This window comes from Rhinatrema bivittatum, chromosome 13, assembly GCF_901001135.1.
Source record: "Rhinatrema bivittatum chromosome 13, aRhiBiv1.1, whole genome shotgun sequence".
Lineage (NCBI taxonomy): Eukaryota > Metazoa > Chordata > Amphibia > Gymnophiona > Rhinatrematidae > Rhinatrema > Rhinatrema bivittatum.
In genome coordinates, this window is record NC_042627.1 from 2,518,777 (window position 1) to 2,543,945 (window position 25,169).

At 48.0% G+C, this 25,169-nt stretch overlaps 1 protein-coding gene across 2 annotated transcripts in view; it reads right to left on the bottom strand.

Moving 5' to 3' along the window:
- Positions 1-25,169, bottom strand: part of RNF20 (ring finger protein 20) — a 62,342-nt gene that overhangs the window by 29,111 nt on the left and 8,062 nt on the right. For both annotated transcript variants that reach the window (XM_029574892.1, XM_029574891.1), the window contains 6 exons: positions 24,012-24,131; positions 18,337-18,516; positions 17,793-17,928; positions 13,476-13,597; positions 8,101-8,474; positions 6,455-6,572 (listed from right to left, as the gene is read on the bottom strand). In XM_029574892.1, the coding sequence (XP_029430752.1) occupies positions 6,455-6,572; positions 8,101-8,474; positions 13,476-13,597; positions 17,793-17,928; positions 18,337-18,516; positions 24,012-24,131 (1,050 nt within the window). The remainder of the gene's footprint in view (positions 1-6,454; positions 6,573-8,100; positions 8,475-13,475; positions 13,598-17,792; positions 17,929-18,336; positions 18,517-24,011; positions 24,132-25,169) is intronic.

Sequence of the window (25,169 nt, forward strand, 5' to 3'; positions counted from 1 at the left end):
AATTAGAGCCCTCTAAACTTTTTTTTTTTTTTTTTTTTTTTTTTTAAACAAACTTGATCCAAAAAGAAGTAGGCAGAGAGAAAAGCAAATCAGAGAAGAAATACAAGAACTGCCTGAGGTAATCGGGAGCAACCCGGATTCACTACTCGCATCTGCTGGAGTCAGAAGATACTGAACTCCTGCAGAGGGGGTAGTAGCACTCCTGGTGACGCCCCCTCAAAGCTTTGGCTGACTCCATCTGCTGGATTGGGGACATAACCCACTGTCTGGACTGATCCAGGTACGTACAGGGAACAATGGATTGAGCACCAGAGCTCAAATCCCACTTCCCTTATTGATGCTTCTTGTGATCTTGGGTAAGTCACTCCACAGGTACAAACAGACTTAATGCTCTTATTGCACCTGAATTTTAATAATGCTGTAAACTACTTTCAGCATCATTTAGAAAGGTGAACTAAAAATATAAAAAGGTATTATGATTTTAAATAGAAAAATAGTGACAGAAAAAAAATGAGAACTAGGGGATATAGATGCAGACAGAAATAAAGGTTAACAAATAAAAACTACAAAAATTATATATGGCAATACCTTTCTATTGGGCTAATTTAAAACACTGCTTGAGAAGCTTTTGAAAGCTAATGCTCTTTTCTTCAGGTCAGAATAGAATAAGCAAAAGAAAACATGACCAGCAAATACAAGTGAAAGGACAAAAGGAAAATTGGTTCTTACCTAATTTTCGTACCTGTAGTACCACGGATCAGTCCAGACACCTGGGCTCATACATCCCTGCCAGCAGGTGGAGACAGAGAAAAAAAAACTTGCCTGACCCTGCTATATAAAGCCTAGTGCCACCTGCAGTTTCTCAGTATAGATCTGTACCCAAGCAAAAAATTGCAATTCTCAATCCAATGAATCAATAGAAAAAAAGTAAAACCTGAAACTTTGGCAACGTAAAAAACTATAAACAGGCTGCTATGAATTTGTACGCATAAGGCAAAACTACAGCTGAGCGAGCGACTCTCCACCTCCAGGAAAAATGGGCAGGTTCTGGACTGATCTGTGGTTCTACAGGAACAAAAATTAGCAGGTAAGAACCAATTTTCCTTTCCCTGTATGGACCCGGATCAGTCCAGTCACCTGGGATGTACCAAAGCTCCCTAAATGAGGTGGAACCTGGAGAGTCCCACTCGCAGAACACTTTCGCCAAAAGGAGACCCAGAAGCCACCAAATCCAGACAGTGTCGCGCAAAAATATGTAAGGATTTCCAAGTTGCAGCTCTGCAAATCTCCTGAGGAAATGCCAATTGCACCTCCACCCAGGAGGTCGCCTGAGACCGTGTAGAATGAGCGCGTAAGCCCTCTGGAACCTGCCGCCCAGCAGTAATGTAAGTGGAACCAATATCTTCCTTCAACCAGCGTGCTATAGTAGCCTTGGAAGCTTTAGAATCTCAGCTCGCACTGCTCTACAAGACAAAAAGATGATCGGATCTCCTGAAATCATTAGTCACTTCGAGATAGCACAAAAGAGCTCGACGAACGTCTAATCTCTTGAGTTCTCTCACAATGGGAGCAGATGCTTCCCCCTCCGGAAAAGTGGGAAGCTCCACCGTCTGGTTCACATGAAACACGGAAACGACCTTCGGTAAAAAGGAAGGCACCGTCCTCAACGAGACCCCCAAGTCTGAAATCTGGAGGAACGGATCCAGTCAGGACAAAGCCTGTAATTCCAAAATCCACCTAGCGGAACAAACTGCTATCAGAGAAACCACTTTGAGAGCCAAGTCCTTCAGCGTCACCCTCCGCAAAGGCTCAAACGGCACTGTACAAAGACCCCATAGAACTAGATTCAGGTTCCAGGATGGACACACTTTACAAACTGGAAGCCTCAAATTCTTCGTTCCTCTAAGAAACCTCATCACATCCAGATGAGCTGAAATAGCGGAGTCACCAACTTTACCCTGCAGACAGCCCAAGGCTGCCACTTGAACTCTAAGGGAACTCAGAGATAGATCCTTAGGAAAACCTTCCTGCAGAAAAGACAAAATCTCGGGGATGGAGGACCGAAGGGCGTGAACCCCATGAGCAATACACCAGGACTTGAACACCCGCCAGACTCGTAAACCAGATTAGTAGATTGCCTCCTGGCCTACAATAAAGTGGTGACGACAGACTCCAGATAACCTTTACTCCTTAACCTCCGCCTTTCAAACGCCAATCCGCTAGACAATAGTGATCGACCTGGTCGGAAAATATGAGACCCTGCCGAAGAAGGCCCTTGAGATGTCCCAAACGAATCGGACCATCCACTGCCATGTTGATGAGGTCCGCAAACCATGGCAAACCATGGTTGCAGAGGCCACTCCGGCGCAACCAGATTCACTTCCCCGTGATGTCTCTTGATGTGACGCAACACCCTGCCACCAGAAGCCAAGGAGGGAACACGTAAAGCAGACCCCCCTGCGGCCAAGGCAGAACCAGTGCATTGATGCCTTCGGCCCTGGGCTGTCTCCTTTGATTGAAGAAGCATTCCGCTTTGGCATTCTGACAAGTCGCCATCAAATCTATGTAAGGAGACCCCCAACGTATCCAGATGAGCTGCATCGCGGTCTCCACCAACTCCCACTCTCTGTTCAGCCAGTTGGCTAGATAAGAATGCACAAGGAGACCTTCCTTCTGAAGTGCCGCTGCTACCACCACCACCACCACTTTGGTGAAAGTGCGTGGGGCTGTGGCCAGACCGAAAGGACGTGCCCTGAACTGCCAGTGGGCAGCCGCTTGTGCCATCTCACCAATACCTGGCACACAGATCAATGGGTCCTCTCTGTAGTGGCTCAAGGTTACCATCTCAATTTCCTTCCGGTGCCCACCTCAGCCGGGGTGGGGTTTATCCGGCCACTCACCGCTTCTAGAGGAGGAACTAACAATCCAGTGGGAGCACTTAGAGGAGAGGATCACCTTGCTGGTGGCTGAAAAGAATCAGTAAGTTTTTGCTTGGGGAATTTTCTTTTTTAAAAGTATTGGGACGAAGTTAACTACTTGGGAATATTATTTAGTGTGTGTTTGTGCTTTTAATAGTAAGCAGGGAATAAACTGAAGTTAGACTGTTTGTATTTTTAATAGTCTGTAAGACAGCTAATAAGCAGAAGTTAGTGTTTGTATATTAAAAAAAAAAAAGTAGCCAGAAGCTAGAAATAAGCTAGGAGCAGTGTATACCCAAGTAAAAAGGTTGAAAAGTTCAACAATCACCTTGGAAAGGTGTTAAGGTAGTGTGATTTGGTTTGATTAGGTACCAACATTTGTTAATCGAGAGAGCAGTGAGTCACTCTGGCTGACTAACTGAAATTAGACTGTTTGTATTTCCCAACCCACCCACCCCTAGCTCATTCTTTAATTTATAGGCAGGTGCCACTTTCACAACCCCTCACCCCACAAAAAAAACCCACCACCTTATTGAGAGTTTGATCATTCCCCTGTAGGCCACTACCAGACATACAGTGAATTCACTAATACATTTAAAGGACGTTAGACATTCCCACTCCCATAGCAACCTAAAACTTAACTAGGAACTGAACAAATCTGAGATGAAGGCAGCAGTCCAGCAGCAAGAGGGGGACTTCCCAGTCTTTTGCACAGAGTGTCACTTTTGTGATTTTTTACCCACCGGTGAGAAGTTGTACATGTGCATGCGATGCAAAGAGCTCATGTCTCTCAGAGAACGAGTCCGATCTCTGGAGGCTAGAGTGGCAGACCTGGTGGAGCTGAGGCAGACAGGTATATAGATGAGACCTTCTGGGACATAGGTAGCCAAGTCCCAACTTCAGACTGGCAGCCCTGGTGCTGCCTTGGAGGAAGAAGGTCTCATGATCGGAGAGCATCAATCTGGTGCAGCAGGAAAGGATCCTGTAGCAAGGACCTGCTCTCCAGGTGGTGCATTGTCCTTTCGCACCAAGGATGTGTCTCCAAGGCCTACTACCCAGGAGGGAAGGGTTAGGTCAGCCATCATAGTTTGTGATTCGATTATTAGGTAGCGGTGTTGATGGAGGCAGGATACCTTGGAGTGCTTGGATTACTGCCTCTTGAACCATCCAGTTCAATTCCTCGCAGAAAGCTGGCGCTTGAAAAACCAGTTCCTGAGTAGGAGGTTGCACAGGCGTTGTCGGATGGTCCACCGGTGAAAGTGGAGTCTTGGCTCCCAGCACCAGCGAAGGTGGGGAACGCCTTCGTGACTCGGGCATAGAGGAGGATGGGGGCTCCTCAGCCCGGGCCTTCTTCTGTGGTTCTATCAATGCCGACGTCGAGGCTGTGCCGGGATTGGCCGAAGCCTTCCGATGCCGGTGCTTTTCACAGTGCTCCGCCCGTCTTTCTCCAGCGCCAAGGACGAAGAGGTTGATTTCTTCGGCAGAGATCCACACAACCAAGAATCGCCGGTGGCCGGCCAGTGCTGAGGAATCGAAGGCGACAGCATCGATGACATCAATGGCTTCAACGGAGTGGGCTGCTTAGTCTGGAAGAGGAGTTCCATTTTCTCTAAGCGAGCCCGGCGGCCCTTAGGTGTCATTTGGGCCAGTTGGTACAAGAGATGACATCATGGCTAACCCCCAAGCACAGGACACATACCTGATGCGGGTCCGTGATGGACATCATCCTTGGACAGTCAGGGCAGCGTCGAAAACCCGTCGCCATACTTGTGAAGAAAGAATTTAGCTGCGGTGCGGTCGGTGGCTGCCGGGCCTAAAAAGGGAAACCGGCGGTAACCAACCACGAAAATGAGGTAAAGCCTTACCTTACGGTAGCGGGTATCAATAATCGATAGGGGGACCCCGGATGGGGGAAACTATCAAATTTTGAAAAAATTCCGTGAGGAAAAATTTCCTGTCAGGAATATTTGAGAGAGCTCCTCAATCCACATGGCTACAGCTGCGCAGAAAAAAAAAGACTGAAGGAGGGACCCCTGCTGAATGCTGGGCATACTCAATGTGCCAAGTCAAAGTTCTAGAAACTTTGACAAAAGTGTTCCGTGAGGGCTCCATCCTGATGTCACCCATATGTGAGGACTACCATCCTGCTTGTCCTGTGAGAAAACAAATTCTGGGGAAAAACACTTTACAGCCCCCACCAGGCCCACTCATTTCCACTCTCTCCAGGCCCCCCCCCCCCCCGACCGACCCCAAAGTCGAAACAGGCCAGAGACAAAGGAGGTGGACCCTCCCCCACTCTCCCCGATGGCACGGGAACTGCCACCAAAAAATTCAAGTTATCCGCCGTTCCTGCGCCCTCAGAGGAAGAATCAGTACCCCGGACAGCGCGGCAACCGAAAATAGCCCCCGAATCGCCGGAACGATGTCACTTCACTGGTGGAGGAGCTCCGGAGGAGCCCTCCCTGCCCTCCGAACACAAAGCACAAAGGAAAATTGGTTCTTACCTGCTAATTTTCGTTCCTGTAGTACCACGAATCAGTTCTTTAGAGTTTTTCTCTGTCTCCATCTGCTGGAAAGGAGGCTCAACCCACTGTCTGGATTGATCCGGGTACGTACAGGGAAAAACCGGCCCTGTTTAGACGCGATTGTGCTGAGCCACAGGCTCGACACACGGTACCTCGGGTCATGCTGAGGAAGGGAAATAAAAATTCACTCGAGAGGGAAAAAGAAAAAAAGGTAGGAGAAAAAAAATCCCAAAGGAAAAAAAAAGTCTCCCTCACCCCGGAGCTGATCTTACCGAGGGGAAGTTGCTGTCAGAGTTGTGCTGCCGTCTGCCAGGAAAAAAAAAAAACGAACCACCTTTGATTTTTTTTTTTTAACTTTATGGAAAAATACACTGAGAGCTAAAAACCTGACTAAAAGAAACAGGTAGTCTCAGCCATAAGGGAACGAAAAAATCCCTGGAGAGCCTGTAGCCGCCTGAGCGGCCTCATTAGGGAGGGACCTGGACAACCAGATGTACACCCCATGGGCGCACACACGGGCTCACAAAAGGGAACAACCCCCGGCCCGTCTGCCTCTACCGGACAGGGTAAGACCCACCAGGAATCCAACGAAAAAACAAAAACCTCCGGGAGGCTCAAAAGAAAAGCATTAAAGACAAAAAACCCACAGAACTGCAGGTAGAGCACCTGTGCCATCTGCTAAAGACAGAGAAAATACTGAGGAACTGCAGGTGGCACTAGGCTTTATGCAGCAGGGTCAGGCAAGGTTTTTTCTCTGTCTCCACCTGCTGGCAGGGATGTATGAGCCCAGGTATCTGGACTGATCCGGGTAGGTATAGGGAAGAGGGTTTTGATGGGTGATCAGATGACTGTCGTCCAAGAGATAGAAGTATAGGGAAAGCGGTAATCCTTTTTGGTGTACTCAAATTCCTCATGCATACTTTGTGAGAAGGGAGAAGGGAAAAGGGAGATGGATGGGGGCTGGAAGACATGGACAGAGAGAAACAAAGGAGGAGGAAGAGCTTCAATTACCTCTGCTTTGGCTTTCTTCTCTGCAGCCATGAGCTGCACTTTGTCCCTCTGTTCCTTAGGGGCGGAACGATACATGTCTAAGAGAAGCTTCATCTCCTTCTGGCTCTCCTGTGCCTTCCTGCAGACACGGAAAAACATGGATCCCATTGATGTATAGAAGAGAGAGAAAGACAGGCACCACTGATAGGTAAAGTAGAGAGAGACTGAGACTGACTGAAAAACAAGCAGACAGAAACACAAACTTCAACTCCAATTTCAAATAAAAATATAAGCCCATCATAAAAGTACAGGTCTGCATTATATCCTCTTTCAGTTTGTTTCTACCTGTATCCTGATGGCCAAGGGAAAGCAGAATTGCTTACCTGTAACAGGTGTTCTCACCTGTTACATGCATGCGGAACAAATCGTATAGGGCATCCGCCCTATAAGCTATAGCGCCTTCTAACCTGTCAGCCTGCTCTGCCTCTGCAGGTGGGAGGTCTTGGGTGCTGAGTTATTGTTGGACCCACCTAAGACTTGCCCGCTGCATGAGACTGCTGCAAATCGATGCCCGAACACCCAAGGCCAGGATTTCAAAAATGCGTTTGAGATGGGATTCCAGCTTACGATCTTGGACATCCCTCAAGGCTGTAGCCCCTACCACCGGGATGGTGGTATGTTTAGTGACCGCCGTCACAGAGGAGTCTACCTTAGGCATCTTCAATAAATCTGAACACTCCTCCGGGAGGGGATAAAGCTTTTCCATGGCCCTCTCGACCTGAAGGCCCGACTTGGGGGCCTGCCATTCCCTGAGGAGCATTAGTTTGTGCATAGGGTGGAAAGGAAAAGAGCACGGCAGAGCCCTGAGCTTCGCCAGGACTGGGTCTGAGGAAGCCAGCATTGCCGCCGAAAACTCATCCACTGGGGGACAGTCAATCCCCAATTCTTGGGAGATGAAGGGAAGAAGAGATTCCAGTTCCTCCCTACAAAAAAGGCGGAGAACCCGGGGGTCCCCCCCCACTCCGGGAGGGGGGGGGGGGAAGGGACGTCAACCGAGTCCGGATCCTGATCCTGGGAAGGCAGGGGAGCGGGGGGGGGGGGAGGGTCCGCCTTCTCTTGTAAACTTTCCAAGTAAGATTTGTGCAATAAAAGCACAAATCAGTTGAAAAACAGGGGGGGGCTCAAAAAAAAAAAAAGGGGTCCTGTGGCTCAGGCTGCTCTGAAAAAGAAGCAGCAGAGAAACCTAGAATGGCCGCCGTTCCCGCGGTTTGACGGCCCGGGAACAGCGTGGCCAAACGTTTAGAAGGTCTGGATTGGGGTCCTGAGGGCATCGGGACATCTGAGGAACCTCCTCCCCGCCAGTACACTTATGGTTTCACTTTGTCAATCCTTTGTGCTATTCCCCGCCTGCAGCATCCGTGTCACAGACAGATAAAGTAAAACCATAAGCCCTTTTTATTACATAAAACATGATAAAAATAAAGAAACTTGTCTAAAAAAATAAAAAACACTACATGAGGCAAAACACTGCTTTCATAGACAAAATAAAAGTGGAATAATTAGAGAAAAGCAGAAAAGAAAGATCCAGAGAGAGACAGACACATCAGAAAGGGCTGACAGAAGAGACCATGAGATGGAGAGAGAGAGGAAAGCAGACAGTGACTGACTTGAGATCGGCCTTCAGCTGTTTGATGAGCTCGACTTCCTTCTTCTTGCCATCCTCATGCTTCCCTTTCTCTTTAGATGACGATGACTCTCTCTCCTTTTCAAACTCCCTCTGCTTCTCCCTCTGTTTCTCCCGTTCTCGTTCCTTCTCCTTCTCTCTCTCCCGCTCTCTCTCTTTCTCCCTCCTCTCCCGCTCCTCCTCCTCCCGCTTCACTTTGGGTTCAGCAGGCTCTTCTACTCCAGGTTTTGGTGCTGGGCCTGGCGCGGGCGTGCTGAAGGGCTCTTCAGGCTCTTGCTTGACCTCCGGCAGCTCCTCCTTCACGTCTTCGGTGCTGGACTGTGTCTGCAGTAGTAAGCTGCCACTTCGCGACCGGACCTGAGGAAGAGGGCAGGCAGTTACAAACAAGTATTGCATACAGCCAGTGAGGAGAACAAAACAAGAGAGAGACAGAAGGAGAGAAGGAATGAATTGTAATTTCCATCTAATGAAAAGCATATTACCTGATCATTTCCTTTCCTTAAATCCCTCCCTGTCGGGAGGTAACCAGAGCACTAAACGTTTGCCATGACATCAATCACAGTACATGAGCTTGTGCAGCAGCAAACCTTGTGAGTATACTTTTGTCAAAGATAATCAACTGAATAATCATTAGAACAGCTAACGAGTAATAATTTTTATAATTAACTGTTGAAAAATAGAAGCCACTCCAAGCCTTTCCTCTTATTCTCTTCTCCTTTGGGGAGGGAAGGGACTAACAGGTCCTGGGGGTCCCTTCTGTTTTCCCAACAAATAAATTGCTATAATTTCTGTACTTTTGTCAGCTTACATTGACCTGGGAGGGCTCTAGACTGGCAGGATTCAAGGAAAGAAAATTATCAGGTAAGAGTAAATTTCTCCTTCCTTATCCTGCCATACCAGTGGGACATACCCAAGCTTCTCTCATACTGGTTGGGAGAAGGAACATGCTGTACTGGTAGCCTCTGGCCAATATATACTGCCCCATTAGCTTCTTTAATCCATTTGGGTATAGAAGATTTAGAAGCCACCTCGAGACCCAGTAAACAAGACAAAGTTTGCCCAACTTCTGAAAGGAACTGGTCACTTTACGGTATCTCAAAATGGTTCTATTGACATCTAATTTATGTAGACTTCTATTCTCACTCTTACAATCCTTCGATGTAAACATTGCTAAGGAAATTGATTAGTTAAGGTGAAAGCCCCTACACCCCTACTCATGTAAAGAGAAGGGCATGAGACAGATCACGTTTTAAATTGAAATCAACAAGTACGGATCCCTAGAAGACAGAGCCTGTACATCCATATTCAGCTGCAATCCAGCAGAACAAGTTAGCCAGATAAACATATCCAACTAACCTTTTCAGGATATTCATTGGCACAACTAATAGCTAGCCAGATAATTTCATCCAGCTAACTTTAGCCCTGCTCAATAGCAGGTCTGACTTAGCCGGATAAGTCTTAATATCATCACTTATCCAACTAACGGGCTCAAGGTGATCACCACCATACGAACCAATCTTTCGCAGTCCTCTCTGGTCTTGGCGCGAATCAGCCAGTCCAGAGGTATGGATGGACCAGGATCCCCTGCTTGCGAAGGAAGGCTGCTACCACCAACATGACTTTGGTGAAAGTTCGAGGAGCCGTCGCCAGACCAAATGGAAGGGCCTGAAACTGGAAGTGTTGTCCCAAGACCTTGAAGCGTAGAAACTGCTGGTGACATAGCCATATCGGAATATGCAGATAAGCCTCCATAAGATCCAGGGACGCAAGGAACTCCCCCGTCTGAACGGCAGCCAGTACCGTCCGCAGGGTTTCTATGCGAAAACGAGAGATTAGGAGACAACAGTTCACCTTCTGTACGTCTAGGATGGGACGAAACGTGCCTTCCTTTTTGGGAACCACAAAGTAAACCGAGTAATGTCCCCGACCCTCTTCTGCCTCTGGAACCGGGACAATGGCCTGTAGCTGGATCAGGCGCTGCAGGGTCTCTCGTACCGCTTCCTGAGCGAAGCCACGTGGGACTCCACGAACACCTCCTGCACGGGACGTGAAAACTCTAGCATAGTCTTCTCTGATCACCTCCAGGACCCAACGGTCTGAGGTGATCCTTGCCCATTCTGTGTAAAAGCTGGACAATCCGCCCCCGACAGCTTCGACGATAGAATGGGGACTCGTGGCTTCATTGGGAGGGCTTACTACCTCCTGTCCCGAGGTGTCCAGAATCACGGCCGGGGGGAGGACCCCCTCGAAAGGACTGTTGCCGTCCTGAGGTCTGCTTAGACGTGGAAGGCGAGGAATACCTGCCGGAACGAAATCCGAGAGAATCCCGAAAACGCGGCCGCGAAGGAAACACCTTTCTGGTGGGCCTTTTATCTTCCGGCAACTTGTGCCCTTTAGATTCTCCGAGTAGCTTTACCAACTGCTCCAGTTCCTCTCCGAACAGGAGCTTACCCTTAAATGGGAGGTTACACAGCTGAGATTTTGAAGACAAATCCACTGACCAATTGCGCAGCCACAGCAGTCGGCACGCAGTCACTACAGAAACCATGCTGCGCGCTGAAGTTCGCACTAGGTCGTAAAGCGCATCTGTTATGTATGCGATGCCCGCCTCCAAACGAGCACCCTCCAAGGCGGCACCACTACCAGCTCCTGTAGTGGCATTAGAGGCCTGAACCCAGCACAAACATGCCCTCTGCATGAGGCTGGTGCAGATTGTGGCCCGAAGACTCAATGCAGCCACTTCAAAAACTCGCTTCAACTGGATCTCCAGCTTACGGTCCTGCATATCTTTTAAAGCAGCAGCACCCGCTACCGGAATAGTGGTCTTCTTTGTCACGGCCGAACCCACCACATCCACCTTCGGAATTTTCAGAAGATCCAAGATATCTGTTGAAAAAGGATAGAGCTTGGCCATAGCTTTGCCCACCTTGAGCCCCGCGTCCGGTGTGTCCCACTTGCAGGTCACCAGCTTGTGAACCTTTTTAGGAAGTGGAAAGGATGAAGTGGGCCCCCGTATTCTGTCAAGACCCGGATTAATCCCATCACTATCTGATTCTTCCTGAGAGATCTTAAGCCTCAGAACTTCCAACACCTGGGGAATAAGGGGTCGTAGTTCCTCCCGCTTAAAAAGGCAGACCACACTAGGATCATCCCCTTCTGTGAGTGGCAAATCATCATCATCTGCAGCATCTTGATCAGGGTCCCCAAGATCAGGAACTAAATCCGGAACCTAGGCCGGAACCTGAGCCAGATCCGGAACTCCGGAGAGTGGGGGCGGGGTCTGCGGCCCCTGGGGGGCCATCACTTCCCCCGTGGGCCTGCTGTTCCTCGAGTCGACCTTTCCTGAGCAGCGGCTCGGAAAGACCCACTGACTGAATTTGCCTCCTGAAGCACGCCTGCTTTCTGGCCATGAAAGCCTGGTGCATTAACAAGACAAACTCCGGCGAAAACCCTCTGCCGGAAAGGGATCCTGAGAAGCCGGTTCACCCAATCCCCCAGCGCTGTCCTCCGCCACAAGGGCTAAGACTGGAGGGGATCCCTCCTCCCTTGAGCCTCGGCATGAAGACCCCCCACCCCCGTCCTGGGGGGGAAGGGCTCAGGGCCCGAACTTTCCATCCCTAGGAAGGATAAGGGAGGGGAAAAAAAACACAACACTAAACTAAATTCTGCCTTCGCGCCCACACGTCTGAGAGCGCGGAGAGAAAGAGAGGGCCCCTTGAAAAAAAACACGCAGTCACGCAGCCCAGGAGCTGAGGGGAGGAACGGAAAAAATTAGAAAAAAAGGCGCGCTGCCAGCAGTCCGATATCGGGAAGGAGCAAGGCCGCGATAACTTCCCCCACCGGAGCTGAAGAAAAAAAATGCGCACCGAAACTGAGGCGGGAGAAAAAAATGCCGACAGGCCCGTCGTAACGGGTCGCGCTGCCGAGCACGGTGAGCCGTTCCAAAAACTGGCTGGCGAAGAAAACACTTACCCAGTCCCTTCAAAGCAACCAGGAGCCCCGGGAGTAGAGGGAAAGGGGGCCGGAGGGCTGCCAAATACCCCGGCGTACCTGCAAGGCTGGCTATCCCGACCCGACTCTTTACCTCAGCTCGAAACCACAGAGGACGTCTCACTCAGTTTTATTTATTTATTTAAACTTTACTGAGTCCTGTAGCATAGAGGGTTGAAGGAGCAGCTTCGGAGGAGCCCCTGGTCTTCACACTCCAAGTGGTGACGGACGAAACCCAGACGGAGGTAACCAACCCCCCGACGCCTGGCTTCGACTGAGGGATGGCCCACGAAGGTGCCTAACACCTCAGGAAGCAATCCTGAAGAAAAAACCCGGAGAAAACAATCTAACTAAACTGAAAAATTGACTAAGACTGCAGGTGCCTGTCTTCCAGCTGCTGGAGTCAGAGAAATACTGAGGGACTGCAGGTGGCCCTCTCCTTATGTAGCCGTGCCCAAAATTCTAATTGTTCTGACTCCATCTGCTGGTAGGGATACACAATCCACTTCTCTTGACTGATCCTTGTACGTATAGGGAATTGAAAATACAGTTAGCATTCAACTGGATCAATACTTAGATAATCTTTGGGATCCAAGTCAATCAGGTTTTCATGCTAAATACAGGAGTTGGTTGTATTACTAGATACAATTCAGAAACATTTGGATTCGATACAGCACTTGTTCTTTTAGATCTCAGCTCTGCATTCTATTCTGCTGCATCAGTTAACATCTTTAGAACTAAGAGAAGTTGCCTACAACCGATTTTTCATATCTCTCTGAAATACCTACAAGTACCTAAATGTAATCCGTTTTGCAGTGTCTGAAAGGGGGACGAGGGGAGGAAAAGAGAAGAAATCAATAGGTCATAGCCATGAGAGAAGAATTTCAGCCCTCAATGGGTTTGGAGCCCTTCGTGATCTCAGGAACACTGAGGTTACCTGAGACCACTTCTTCACCCATTGGGTTCTAAAGGACCTCCAAAGAATGATCAACTAGGAGCAACAAACTCTGTGCCAGTCCAGATATTTCTGCATTTGCTGGAGACAAACACCAGAAGGATGTGATGGGAAACTTGTAGTTTTGTCTCCACCTGCTGGCAGTGAGGTATAACCCACTCATCTGGACTGATATAGCAGGATGATGAGGAAGTTCTAATTACCTTTTTGCTTGCTCCTCTCTCTCCCAGATTACCTATCCAAAGCACCTTCAGTTGACCCTTCCAGCCTTACATTGTTGAAGTCTTCCCTTCCCCCTTCCATGCGCCTCCCAAACGTCTGCCTCCTTCCCACAATACCTCCTACACATACATACATCCTTCCTCCAACAGCACTTCCCAGAAGTCCCCCTGCCTCCCACCTGCCCATGGCACCTTGCTGAGGTCTCCCTGTGCTTCCCGTAGTTTCCTCTTATATCTCAGCACTTCTCCCTTTAGCTGGTGGTTGTGATTTTGGAGGCTGCTGATCAAGTGACGCATCTCCCGATTGATAGGGCCTGGAAAAGAAACACAAAAACAAATTTACCATGCTAGGTCAGACTAAAGGTCCATCAAACCCAGCATCCTTTTTCCAAAAGTGGCCAATCCAGGTCACAAGTACCTGGCAGGATTCCTAAGTTCAATAGATTCCATGCTGCTTATCCCAGGGCCAAACAGTGGATTTCCCCAAGTCCACCTTAATAATGGTTTAGGGACTTTTCTTACAGGAACTTGTCCAAACCTTTTTTTAAACCCAGCTACACTAACAGCATTTACCACATCATTCGGCAATGAATTCCAGAGTTTAAGGTGAAATTACTACTTACCTGATAATATCCTTTCCTCTATGACAGTCAGGCCGGTCCATCTACAAGTGGGTTACGCATACCAACTAGCAAATAGAGATAGATCAAAAGCCCACTGATGATATATACCTCTGTGCTGACATCAACCTGCCAGTAAATTCTGTAAAAGCTAACTGTGGACACTTTAAACCATTCAGTCTCCTTTAATTTTTTTTAAACTTCCAGAAGAACAAAGAAGCAAAAGAGCTCACCAAACAGAAAGATTGGTAGCCATGGGGAAAATGAAAATACTCCTCTCCAAACTCACCAAAATCTTAAGTGCTGAATGACATGGCGCACAAATATTTTCCTGAAGGCCAGCCATGAACGTACAAGCAAACAATCAGAAGGCAACAGAGAGAGGGAACATGACTGTTCTAGAGAAAAAGAAATTATCAGGTAAGTAATAATTTCACCTTCCTCTTCACCTAGTCAGCCGGTACATTACCAGTGAAATGTGCCAAAGCTGCTCCCTCTAAGAGCAGGATGCTGCCCACACCCCCTTCAACACTGCTGCCATCTGTACCCGCAATGAACTACAGGATAACCCCTTAGCCAAACAGTCTTGAAGAAAGGCTAAAATAGTGGATATTGACACCCAGGTAGATAGAATTGAACAAGCAACGCACCATGATTTGAAAACCTTCCAAACTCGCACATACGCCAAGGACGTCGACCTCTTACGCGACCTCAGAAGGGTGGACACCACCGCATCCGAATAACCTTTGCTTTTTAGCCTTCGCCTCTCAAAAGCCATGCCGCTAGATAAAAGCAATCTACCTGATTGAAACACACGGGTCCCTGATGAAGAAGATTCAGCAGACATGGGAAACACAGCGGGGTCCTCTACCGCGAGATTGATGAGATCCGCAAACCACGGCCTCCGAGGCCACTCGGGAGCCACTAGAATTACCTCTGAGGGATGGCCCTCTATTTGACGAAGAACCTTGCCGATCAGTGACCAGAGCGGAAAGACATACAGAATAATCGTTGTCAGCCAGGGTAACGCCAAGGCTTCCACGCCCTCTGCTCCCGTGTCCCTTCGATGGGCAAAGAATCGTGGGGCCTTGGCATTCTTGAAGGTTGCCATCAGATCCATAGCCAGCGTGCCCCATCTGTCGCAGATGAGTTGAAAGGCCCTGACCGCCAGCTCCCATTCTCCGGGATCGAGCTGATGTCAACTTAAGAAGTCTGCACGAATGTTGTCGACCCCTGCTATATGGGATGCAGCTACGCTGACAAGGTGACGTTCCGCCCACTGTTTCAGAAGGCGAGCTTCTAATGCCACCGGCTGACTCCTGGTCCCCCCCCGACGATTGATGTAGGCCACTGTGATCGCATTGTCGGACAGAACCCTGACCGACTTTCCCTGAATCAGGGGGAGAAAGGCCTGCAAGGCCAGTCGCACTGCCCTGGTCTCCAGTCGATTGATCGACCAGTGAGACTCTGTCAGGGACCAGCGTCCCTGGACGGACTTCCATAGACAAACCGCTCCCCAACCAAAGAGGCTCGCATCCGTGGTGACCACCATCCACTCCAGTGTCACGAGCGGAACTCCTGGAAGGAGGTTGTCCGAACATAGCCACAACCCTAGATTGGCGTGGGCCGGATTAGTCAATGGCAACTGGAGGTAGAATTGCTCTGACACCGGACTCCAGCGGGAAAGCAACGCTGATTGTAAGGGCCGTATGTGTGTGAAAGACCAAGGAACCAATTCCAGCGTCAAAGCCATGAAGCCTAGCATCTGTAAGTACTCCCAAACCGGCGGCGGTTGTTTCAGCAGTAAGGACCTGACCTGTCCCTGCAATTTGTGACAGTGCCCGGACGAGAGGAAGACCGCCCCTTGACGAGTGTTAAATAAAGCTCCCAAAAACTCCAGTGACTGTGAGGGAGTGAGCTGACTCTTGGTGGTGTTGACTACTCAACCTAGAGACTGCAACAGTTGAAGAACTCGGCTGATCGCCGAACGACATAGGGATTCTGATTTCGCTCGAATCAACCAATCGTCCAGATATGAGTACACCAACAATCCCTCCCGTCTTAGCTGAGTTGCCACGACCACCATGATCTTGGTGAAGGTTCTGGGAGCTGTCGCCAGTCTGAATGGCAATGCCTAAAATTGGTAGTGTTTTCCCAACACATAGAACCTGAGATGCTTCTGATGCTCCTTCCTGATCCCGATGTGCAAGTATGCCTCCGTGAGATCCAGAGACGCCAGGAATTCTCCCGGATGCATGGAAGCAATTACTGAACACAATGTCTCCATGCGAAAACGAGGAATCCGTAGACATCTGTTGATGCACTTTAGGTCTAGTATGGGACGGAAGGACCCTTCCTTCTTTGGCACGACAAAGTATATGGAGTAATGTCCTTTTCGTTGCTGGAACAATTGCTCCCAGGTCCAGTAGACGAACCAAGGTCTGCTGGATCGCTCGACGCTTGTCGGTGTACCTGCACGGGGATGGGAAAAACCAAGGGCGGGGTTGGCATGCAAAATCTAAAGTGTAGCCGTATCTTATCATGGAGAGCACCCACTGGTCCGTCGTGATTGTGGTCCATTCTTTGTAGAAGAGACAATCTGCCCCCTACCCTGGGTAAAGATAACCTTTATAAAGATAAATTATAAAGATAACCTTTACCCTTTTTTTTAAATCAGTGAAGACTGTGGGCCAAGCACCTGGACCATCTGCTGGAGACAGAGTAATACTGACAGGCTGTGGGTGGCACCCTGGTACTTATGGCAGAGCCTGTCAAATCTTGCTCTGACTCCATCTGCTGGTGCGGAGGCAAAACCCAGGAGTCTGGACTGATCCGGTACATACAGGGAAAAAAGGGACACTTCCCTGCTTCACTGGGCTTGCAGTGCAGAACTGCCAGCCGGTTCCACCCTTGTCTCATGGGGGAGGAGGGATCTGGACCAGCAGACGTCCATCACATGAACCTCTGGACCGAGCTATCAGAAGGGTCCACCAACCTCAAACCAGGGGGCTTGGCCCCACCACAACCTCATAACCCGGTGGGAGGTTCCATAAATTTTGTCTTTTAATCTTCTTGGTTTTTTTCTCTCTTTCCAGACTGAAAGTTTTACACCAGCTTCCATCTGCTGAAGACAGAGAAATACTGATGGGCTGCAGGTGGCACAGCGGGTTATGTAGCAGTGTCAGTGAAAGTCTGTCTCCATCTGCTGGCAGGGAGGCAAAATCCAGGAGTCTGGACTGATCTGGGTATGTACAGGGAACTACTTTTTAAAAGCTTCTAAAAAGCAGCCTACACGGGTACAACACAACTTACATTGTGAGCAGAAGCAGCATATCCCAAGGTCAGAATTTGCCTCTAGTGCTCCTTTCCTTAGGGCAACAGGAGGGTGAGGGGGGCAAAATATCCTGTGTGCTGTGTGAATATTGCTTACATCTCCCCAGACAAAACCTAGCTACAATCAGTGATCACGGAGTCAGAAACATTATGCTACAGTGCAGAATAGGACAGATATCAAACTGGTTTTGCTGTCTGCGATCTACAGTGGCCACTACAACATGGCTCTGACTGGAGGGAGATAGATGAAAATCAGACAGTGGGCTCCAGAAATTTATGAGGGAGACTCGGGGATCTAGAGGAAACATGAGAACAGTAAGACTATGGAGCCTGCAGAGATGTGCAACAGCACCTCAAAGACAGAGGAAATTTAAGATTTTGTGGCCAGGATGAGTGAGGAGGAGGAGATATGAGGATGATGGTATGTAACAGCAGGGTACAGAAAGGAATTAAACAGCACCCAGGGCAGAAGAGATGTGAGGATGCTATGAGACAGCAGGAATGTGAGGATAATATCAGATCTTACAGGAAATATGGTTACAGCCTGTTTCGATACCTGCTTGCTCATTAGCAGCCAACGTCTGTTCAAACTCAATGCGCAACATCTCATACTCCTTGCGCACCTGCGCCAGTGTATCCTCCAGCTGGATCACCTCCGTCCGCAGCTTCTTCTGCAGGCTCACCTCATCCCGCTGCAAATCAGGGGGGAAAGAGTTAACTCCTGCTCACGTCACACTGCAGCACTCACCCCAACCACAACCACCTGTAGCCTCATCTCGTCCTGAAGGAAACCAGACCGTTGAGTCACAGGAAACAAAGAGGGCAAAAAAAGTGAAACAAAGAGAAAAAGCATCAGTGAGAAACAGACATAGGGGGGAAAAGGAAAAAAAATGTCTTCCCCCCACCCTGCCGGGTTCTAACCCCATTTCACTCCTTTAATTGCTCTTACTGGAGAAGATCCTTATGCCAAATACAGGAGGATGAGCCAGAGTCAAAGGTGAAGGGGATAAGAGTTCCTGGGAGCTATGGACAACTTTCAGAAGTGTCAGGGCACAGGAGGTGTGCCTAGGAATCAGAAAGAGTCAAGAACATAAGGCTACCTCAATGAGCTCCACTTGTCGCTGATGGATACCACGAGTCCCGTGCAGCAGTGTGCGAGCCTCGTCCAGCTGTGCCTTCAGCTGTAGGCTCTCGTTATACAGCACAGAGAACTGGGACTGCATGCAGCGATACTCGGGAGACTCCTTCACCGCCTGCTCAACGGTGCTGCGCAGCTCCACCTGCAGCCAAGGCAGAAACAAGGCTGAAAGGTTGCAGCCACATAGCCTCATGTCCTGCCGCCACTGGACAACCTTGCTTTAATTGGCTGAGGCGGCTGCTTCACGATGTCACATCGGCCCAGGTAGAACTGTTCTCTACCAATAGAAACAATTTCAGCATAACGGCTTTAAAGCAACAGTGTGCATAAAAATAATAGAAAACACAGTTTACAATAAGACCGTTGACAGTTACAATTGTGATGATCCCACCCGTCACTCAGATATTTTTGGTTCCAAAATCTAAAGCAACATTTAAGTTTGTGGAAGACAAAAACATGAAACTAAAGTTCTTTCCTCCTTTTTAAGGCCTGAAGCATTTTTATTCCAGCTGACTTTGCTTTCTTGGGCTGGCTGCACCCTCCAGCTTCCACTTCAGTCAGACCCAGCCTTTACTGGAGTTTTGGAGATATAAGAAAATTGATTGTCTGCTAATTTTCATTCCTGGAATGCCACAGATCAGTCCAGACTACTGGGTTTTGCAACCCTGCCAGCAGATGCAGACAGCGAACGTTTCATTGACACTGCTACATAAACTAGTGTGCTACCTGCAGTCCCTCAATATTGACCTGTAGCCAAGCCAAGATAATATTAACACTAAGAACCTTGAATGCAAACTTCCATGAGTAGGAGGAAGGTGAAGTTGCAACCAAATTGAAACTCATTACCAAAAATAAAGTAAATAAACAGCACTGAAAACCTCCAACAACTCTGCGTTATATAACAAATCATCAGTACAAGCAGCAGACATCCCCCCCAAATGAGTAGATATTCAAAGAATGAAAATTAGCAGGTAAGAACCAATTTTCCTTGCCTGTTCATACCCCAAATCTGTCTAGACTCCTGGGATATACCTAAGCTCCCCTAAACAGGGTGGGACCTGGAGAGTCCTGGCTCATAAAACACTCTCAAAGCACACCGAGGCCGGATCCCCAACATCCAAGCAATAATGCCTAGCGAACGTGTGCAACAACTTCCAAGTAGCCACCTTGCAAATCTCCTGCGGAGACACCTGTTGTGATTCGGCCCAAGAGGTTGTCCGAGAACACGTCACGTGAGCCCTTAAACCCTCAGGACACAGGATGACCCATAGATATATAAACCAAGCACCTCCTTAAGCCAATGCACAATCGTAGCCCTATTAGTAAAAATTTGTAACTTATCATTAAAATCATCCATTGTACCTGAAGACTGGAGGAAAGCAAATGTAACCCCAATATTTAAAAAGGGCTCCAGGGGCGATCCGGGAAACTACAGACCGGTTAGCCTGACTTCAGTGCCAGGAAAAATAGTGGAAAGTGTTCTAAACATCAAAATCACAGAACATATAGAAAGACATGGTTTAATGGAACAAAGTCAGCATGGCTTTACCCAGGGCAAGTCTTGCCTCACAAATCTGCTTCACTTTTTTGAAGGAGTTAATAAACATGTGGATAAGGTGAACCGGTAGATGTAGTATACTTGGATTTTCAGAAGGCATTTGACAAAGTTCCTCATGAGAGGCTTCTAGGAAAAGTAAAAAGTCATGGGATAGGTGGCGATGTCCTTTCGTGGATTGCAAACTGGCTAAAAGACAGGAAACAGAGAGTAGGATTAAATGGACAATTTTCTCAGTGGAAGGGAGTGGACAGTGGAGTGCCTCAGGGATCTGTATTGGGACCCTTACTGTTCAATATATTTATAAATGATCTGGAAAGAAATACGACGAGTGAGGTAATCAAATTTGCAGATGACACAAAATTGTTCAGAGTAGTTAAATCACAAGGGGAATGGAACAAATCCCCTATGAGGAAAGACTAAAGAGGTTAGGACTTTTCAGCTTGGAGAAGAGACGACTGAGGGGGGATATGATAGAGGTGTTTAAAATCATGAGGTCTAGCACGGGTAGATGTGAATCGGTTATTTGCTCTTTCGGATAGTAGAAAGACTAGGGGGCACTCCATGAAGTTAGCATGGGGCACATTTAAAACTAACCGGAGAGAGTTCTTTTTTACTCAACGCACAATTAAACTCTGGAATTTGTTGCCAGAGGATGTGGTTAGTGCAGTTGGTGTGGCTGTGTTTAAAAAAGGATTGGATGAGTTCTTGGAGGAGAAGTCCATTACCTGCTATTAAGTTCGCTTAGAGAATAGCCACTGCCATTAGCAATGGTTACATGGAATAGACTTAGTTTTTGGGTACTTGCCAGGTTCTTATGGCCTGGATTGGCCACTGTTGGAAACAGGATGCTGGGCTTGATGGACCCTTGGTCTGACCCAGTATGGCATTTTCTTATGTTCTTATGCCTTACACCCCTTTGATTCGATCTATGGAAATCATTGGTAACATTCAAACAAGGCATTACATCTACTGCAGACCATATTCGCTTCTAAAGTTCTTTGTAAAAAAAGGTTAAATCTGTTAAATGCTATTGTTACATTCTATGTTACTTGTAATAATGTTCAATGGTTTATTGTTATTGTTCCATGTTCTATGTAAAAAAACCCAGGTCTAACTTCCCAGACCAGGGCAACCTCTTTCGTTACTTGTAAACCGGACTGATTTGTATTGCATACAGGAATTCCGGTATATAAAAATTTAAAATAATAATAATAATAATAATTCAGCTACCTGAACAATGCATGCCTTACATCCAAGAGTCTAAGTTCTCTCACATGTAGCATGGAGGAATCCAAATCTGGAAAAGCTGGAAATTCCACAATTTGACGAAGATAGAACGCCAAAACCACCTTTGGCAGAAAGGAAGGCACCACGCGCAAAGATGCCGCCAACTCTGAAGTCTGCAGAAAGGGATCTCGACACGACAAAATCTGGAGTGCCAAGATTCTCCTGGTTGAACAAATAGCCCCCAGAAAACCCACCTTAAGAGTCAAGTCATTTACAATTGCCCTCTGCAGTGGTTCCAAAGGAGCCTCACACATTCCTCTGTCTCCCAAGTAGAACAGATCTTTCTCACCAGAGGACGCAAATTATATATTCCCTGAAGAAAACGTATGACATCCAGATATGTGGACAAAGGATATCCCTGCACTATACCCCAAAGACAGCCCAAGGTCTCTACCTGTACTCTCAGAGTTAAAGGTCAGACTCTTGACCAAACCCTCCTTTAGAAAAATCAAATATGCAACACCATAGCCTGAATAGGCTGCACTCTATTAACAGTATACCAGGTCTCGAAGATCTTCCAAACCCTCACATATGCCAAGGATGTAGAAGGTCGCCTGGCCTGCAATAAGGTGGTATTAACTGCTTTGGAATATCCCCTCCATCTCAGCCACCTCCTCTCAAAAGCCAGGCTACAAGACAGAATGAGTCACCTGATCTGCAAATATTGGACCCTGGTGGAGAAGATTTGACAGATGTCCAAACTTCAGCAGCCCATTTATGGCCATGTTGACTAGATCTGCGAACCATGGTTAATGTGGCCACTCTGGAACCACCAAAATCATGTTGCCTGTATGTTTCTTTATTTGCCGAAACACTATGCCCAGTAGTGGCCATGGAGGAAAGATATGAGGCCATGGTAGAACTAGAGCATCGATGCCATCTGCCCAGTGTTCTCTTCAGCAGCTGTAAAAAGAGACGCCTTAGTGTTCAGTCTGATCGTCATTAAGTCCATATGGGGATAGCCCATTTCTTGTAGATGAGATCCATTGCCACCTCAGATATCTCCCACTCTCTGAGGTCTAGTTTTCTTCAAATGAACAAATCCTCCTGAATATTGTCCACCCCAGCAATGTAAAATGCTGCTAACCTCTCTAAGTGCCCAGAGAATCAACCCTGGGCCTCCTGAGTCACCACCCAAACTCTTGGTTTCTCCCTGCCGGTTGATACAGACCACAGTCATTGCATTGTCTAATAGGATCCGCATCGGACGGCCACATTACCGTGGCAGAAAGGCAAAGAAAGCGTAATGCACCGCTCGTCTCTAACCAACTGATAGACCATGAAGCCTCTTTCTTCGACCACTAGCCCTGTGCCGAATGATCCTGATACTCTGCTCCCCAGCCGGAAAGGCTGGAGTCGGTGGAGAGTATCACCCAATTCAGAACATCCAGATCCACATCACACTCGAGACTGGTCCGAATAAGCCACCATGAAAGACTGCCTCCCCCTTCCCCCTCGAGCTGAAGGGAAAGAAGAAACTTCTGCTAGATTTTGAAGGGAGAGAAGAACCCTCTGAAGATGCTGCAAATGCATGAACACCCAAGGCACTAGCTCCAATGTTGATGACAGAGCTCAAAACTTGCAAATAGTCCTAGACCTTGGGCATCAAAAGCCCTAACAGGTGTCAAATCTGACCCTGCAACTTCAGCAACCTCTCTTCCGTGAGAAACACTCTACCTTCCCAGCATGTCAAACCAAGCTCCCAGATACTCCAGTGCCTGAGAAGGAACGAGATGGGTCTTTGCCAAATTGTCCAACCAGCCCAGAGATTTCAATTGATCAGTACCTTCTGCAGACCGAGGACCTCTGATTTCACACAAATAGCCAGTTGTCTAGATATGGATGCATCAACGCACCTTCCCGTCATAAGGCCACCGCCAGCACCACCTTCTTGGTGAACATATGAGGAGCAGTTTCCAATCCGAACTGAAAATGTTCACCTAGGATCATGAACCTCAAAGCATGCTGGTGCTCTGGCCTGATGGCTATGTGCAGTATACCTCTGTCAAGTCCATACCGCTGCTAAGACTGACCACAGGGTCTCTCTCCAGAAATGAGGGCGGCATCCACCACCTTTAAATCCAAAAGTTGGGTAAAACGTTCCCTCCTTTTTTGGTACTGCCCTGTTCTTTACTCCCCTCAAGGAACAGACAAGAGCCCCCAGATGCTGCAAGCGGTCCACTGTCCCTTGAACTGTCCCCTTACATCGTTTTCCCTTGCGTGAGGAACGCAGGGGGAAACGATGTAAGTGTCTCATATTGGCCGAGAACATTCTAACGCGTAGCCATCTTATAATCACGCTTAGAACACACTGGTCCATGATCATTTTAGCCCTCGCCTCAAACAAAAGCGCCAAGCACCCTCAGACAGCCAGAACTGAAGTGGGCACCATCCTCGCTCCATTGCAAGGAGTTCACACCTCCTGCGCCTGAACCAGGGATGTCTCAGGGTGGCTTCCTGGACTGATTTGGGGTACGAACAGGAATGGCCTTAACTAGGTGCCAAAGCTTTCACTGGCTATAGCAGTCAGTAAAATGTGGTAAACTCAATCCTGCTATACAGGACACAGTGACAGAAAGCAAAGGGGCTAAATCAGTACTTTTATGCCTTTCATCAAGAGCCTAGCAAAACTTATCCTCTGCCCAGGAAAAAACATGCCCATCACAGGTTAGTCATGCAGGAAGCCTTTGGGTATCATCATAGCTGCAACCTCCAATCCACCTTGCAGCTATGATATTGCCCTGCTTCTCACAATCTGGCTAAGAGTTTGGGATCATCATCAGAGTCCTCACCTTTAGCTCCTCATTCAGCGTGGTCACCTCTTGCAGGTCCTGCCTCAGTTTCTCCAGCTCCGCATGCCGGTTCCCCGCCAGCTCCTTGTTCTCTTCTAGTTCAGAGTTCATCTCTTCAAACTGGGGGAAGGGAAGGAAATTAAAACACCAATCAACTTGAACACAAAGGAAAATTGGTTCTTACCTGCTAATTTTCGTTCCTGTAGTACCACAGATCAGTCCAGACTCCTGGGTTTTGCCTCCCCTCCAGCAGATGGAGACAGAGAAAGTTTTACTGACACTTAAGCAGAGGTGCCATCTGAAGTCCCTTCAGTAAGGACCTGTATCCAAGCCAGAAATTTAAAACACAAAACCAACTATACTCCCCCAAACGAGCAGGGGGAAGTGGAGAAATACAAAAGACGAATTGCGCTCACACAAAACCTCCGCCATTCTTCAGAGTAAGCATAGAAAAAAAGAAAGACAAATCGAGCTGACTCTTCAAAACACCTATATCCTCAAGAGAGTGGTACTACAAAAATGAAAATTAACAAGAACGAACCAATCTTCCTTTCCCTGTACGTACCCGGATCAGTCCAGACTCCTGGGATGTACCAAAGCTTCCCTAAACAGAGTGGGACAGAGTTCCACTCGAAGCACACTTTCACTAAATCCCCTGATCTCTGAAATCCTGGACATTCAAGCGATAATGTCTGGCAAAAGTGTGCAACAACTTCCAAGTAGCCACTCTACATATTTCTTTCTTGCGGAAAAGCCAATTGACATTCAGTCCAGGAGGACGACTGAGATAATGTGCCCTAAGTCCCTCTGGAACCGCGTGACCCGGACAGATATATGCTGAACTAATAGCCTCTTTCAACCATTTCGCAATGGAGGCTTTTGATGCCTTATGCCCTTTCTTGGTACCACTCCACAGAACAAAAAGATGATCGGACACACGGAAACTATTGGTGACCTCAAGATACGCATCAAAGCGTGACTTATGTCTAAACGTCGTAAGTCTCGAGCATATGGCTCTAAGGAGTCCAAATTGGAAAAGTACAGCAGTTCCACTGATTGATTTAAGTGGAAATTTCACCACCACCTTAGGCAGAAAAAAAGTAACCGTCCACAAGGAAACACCCTCGTCCAAGATTCTCAATAAGGACTCCTTGCAGG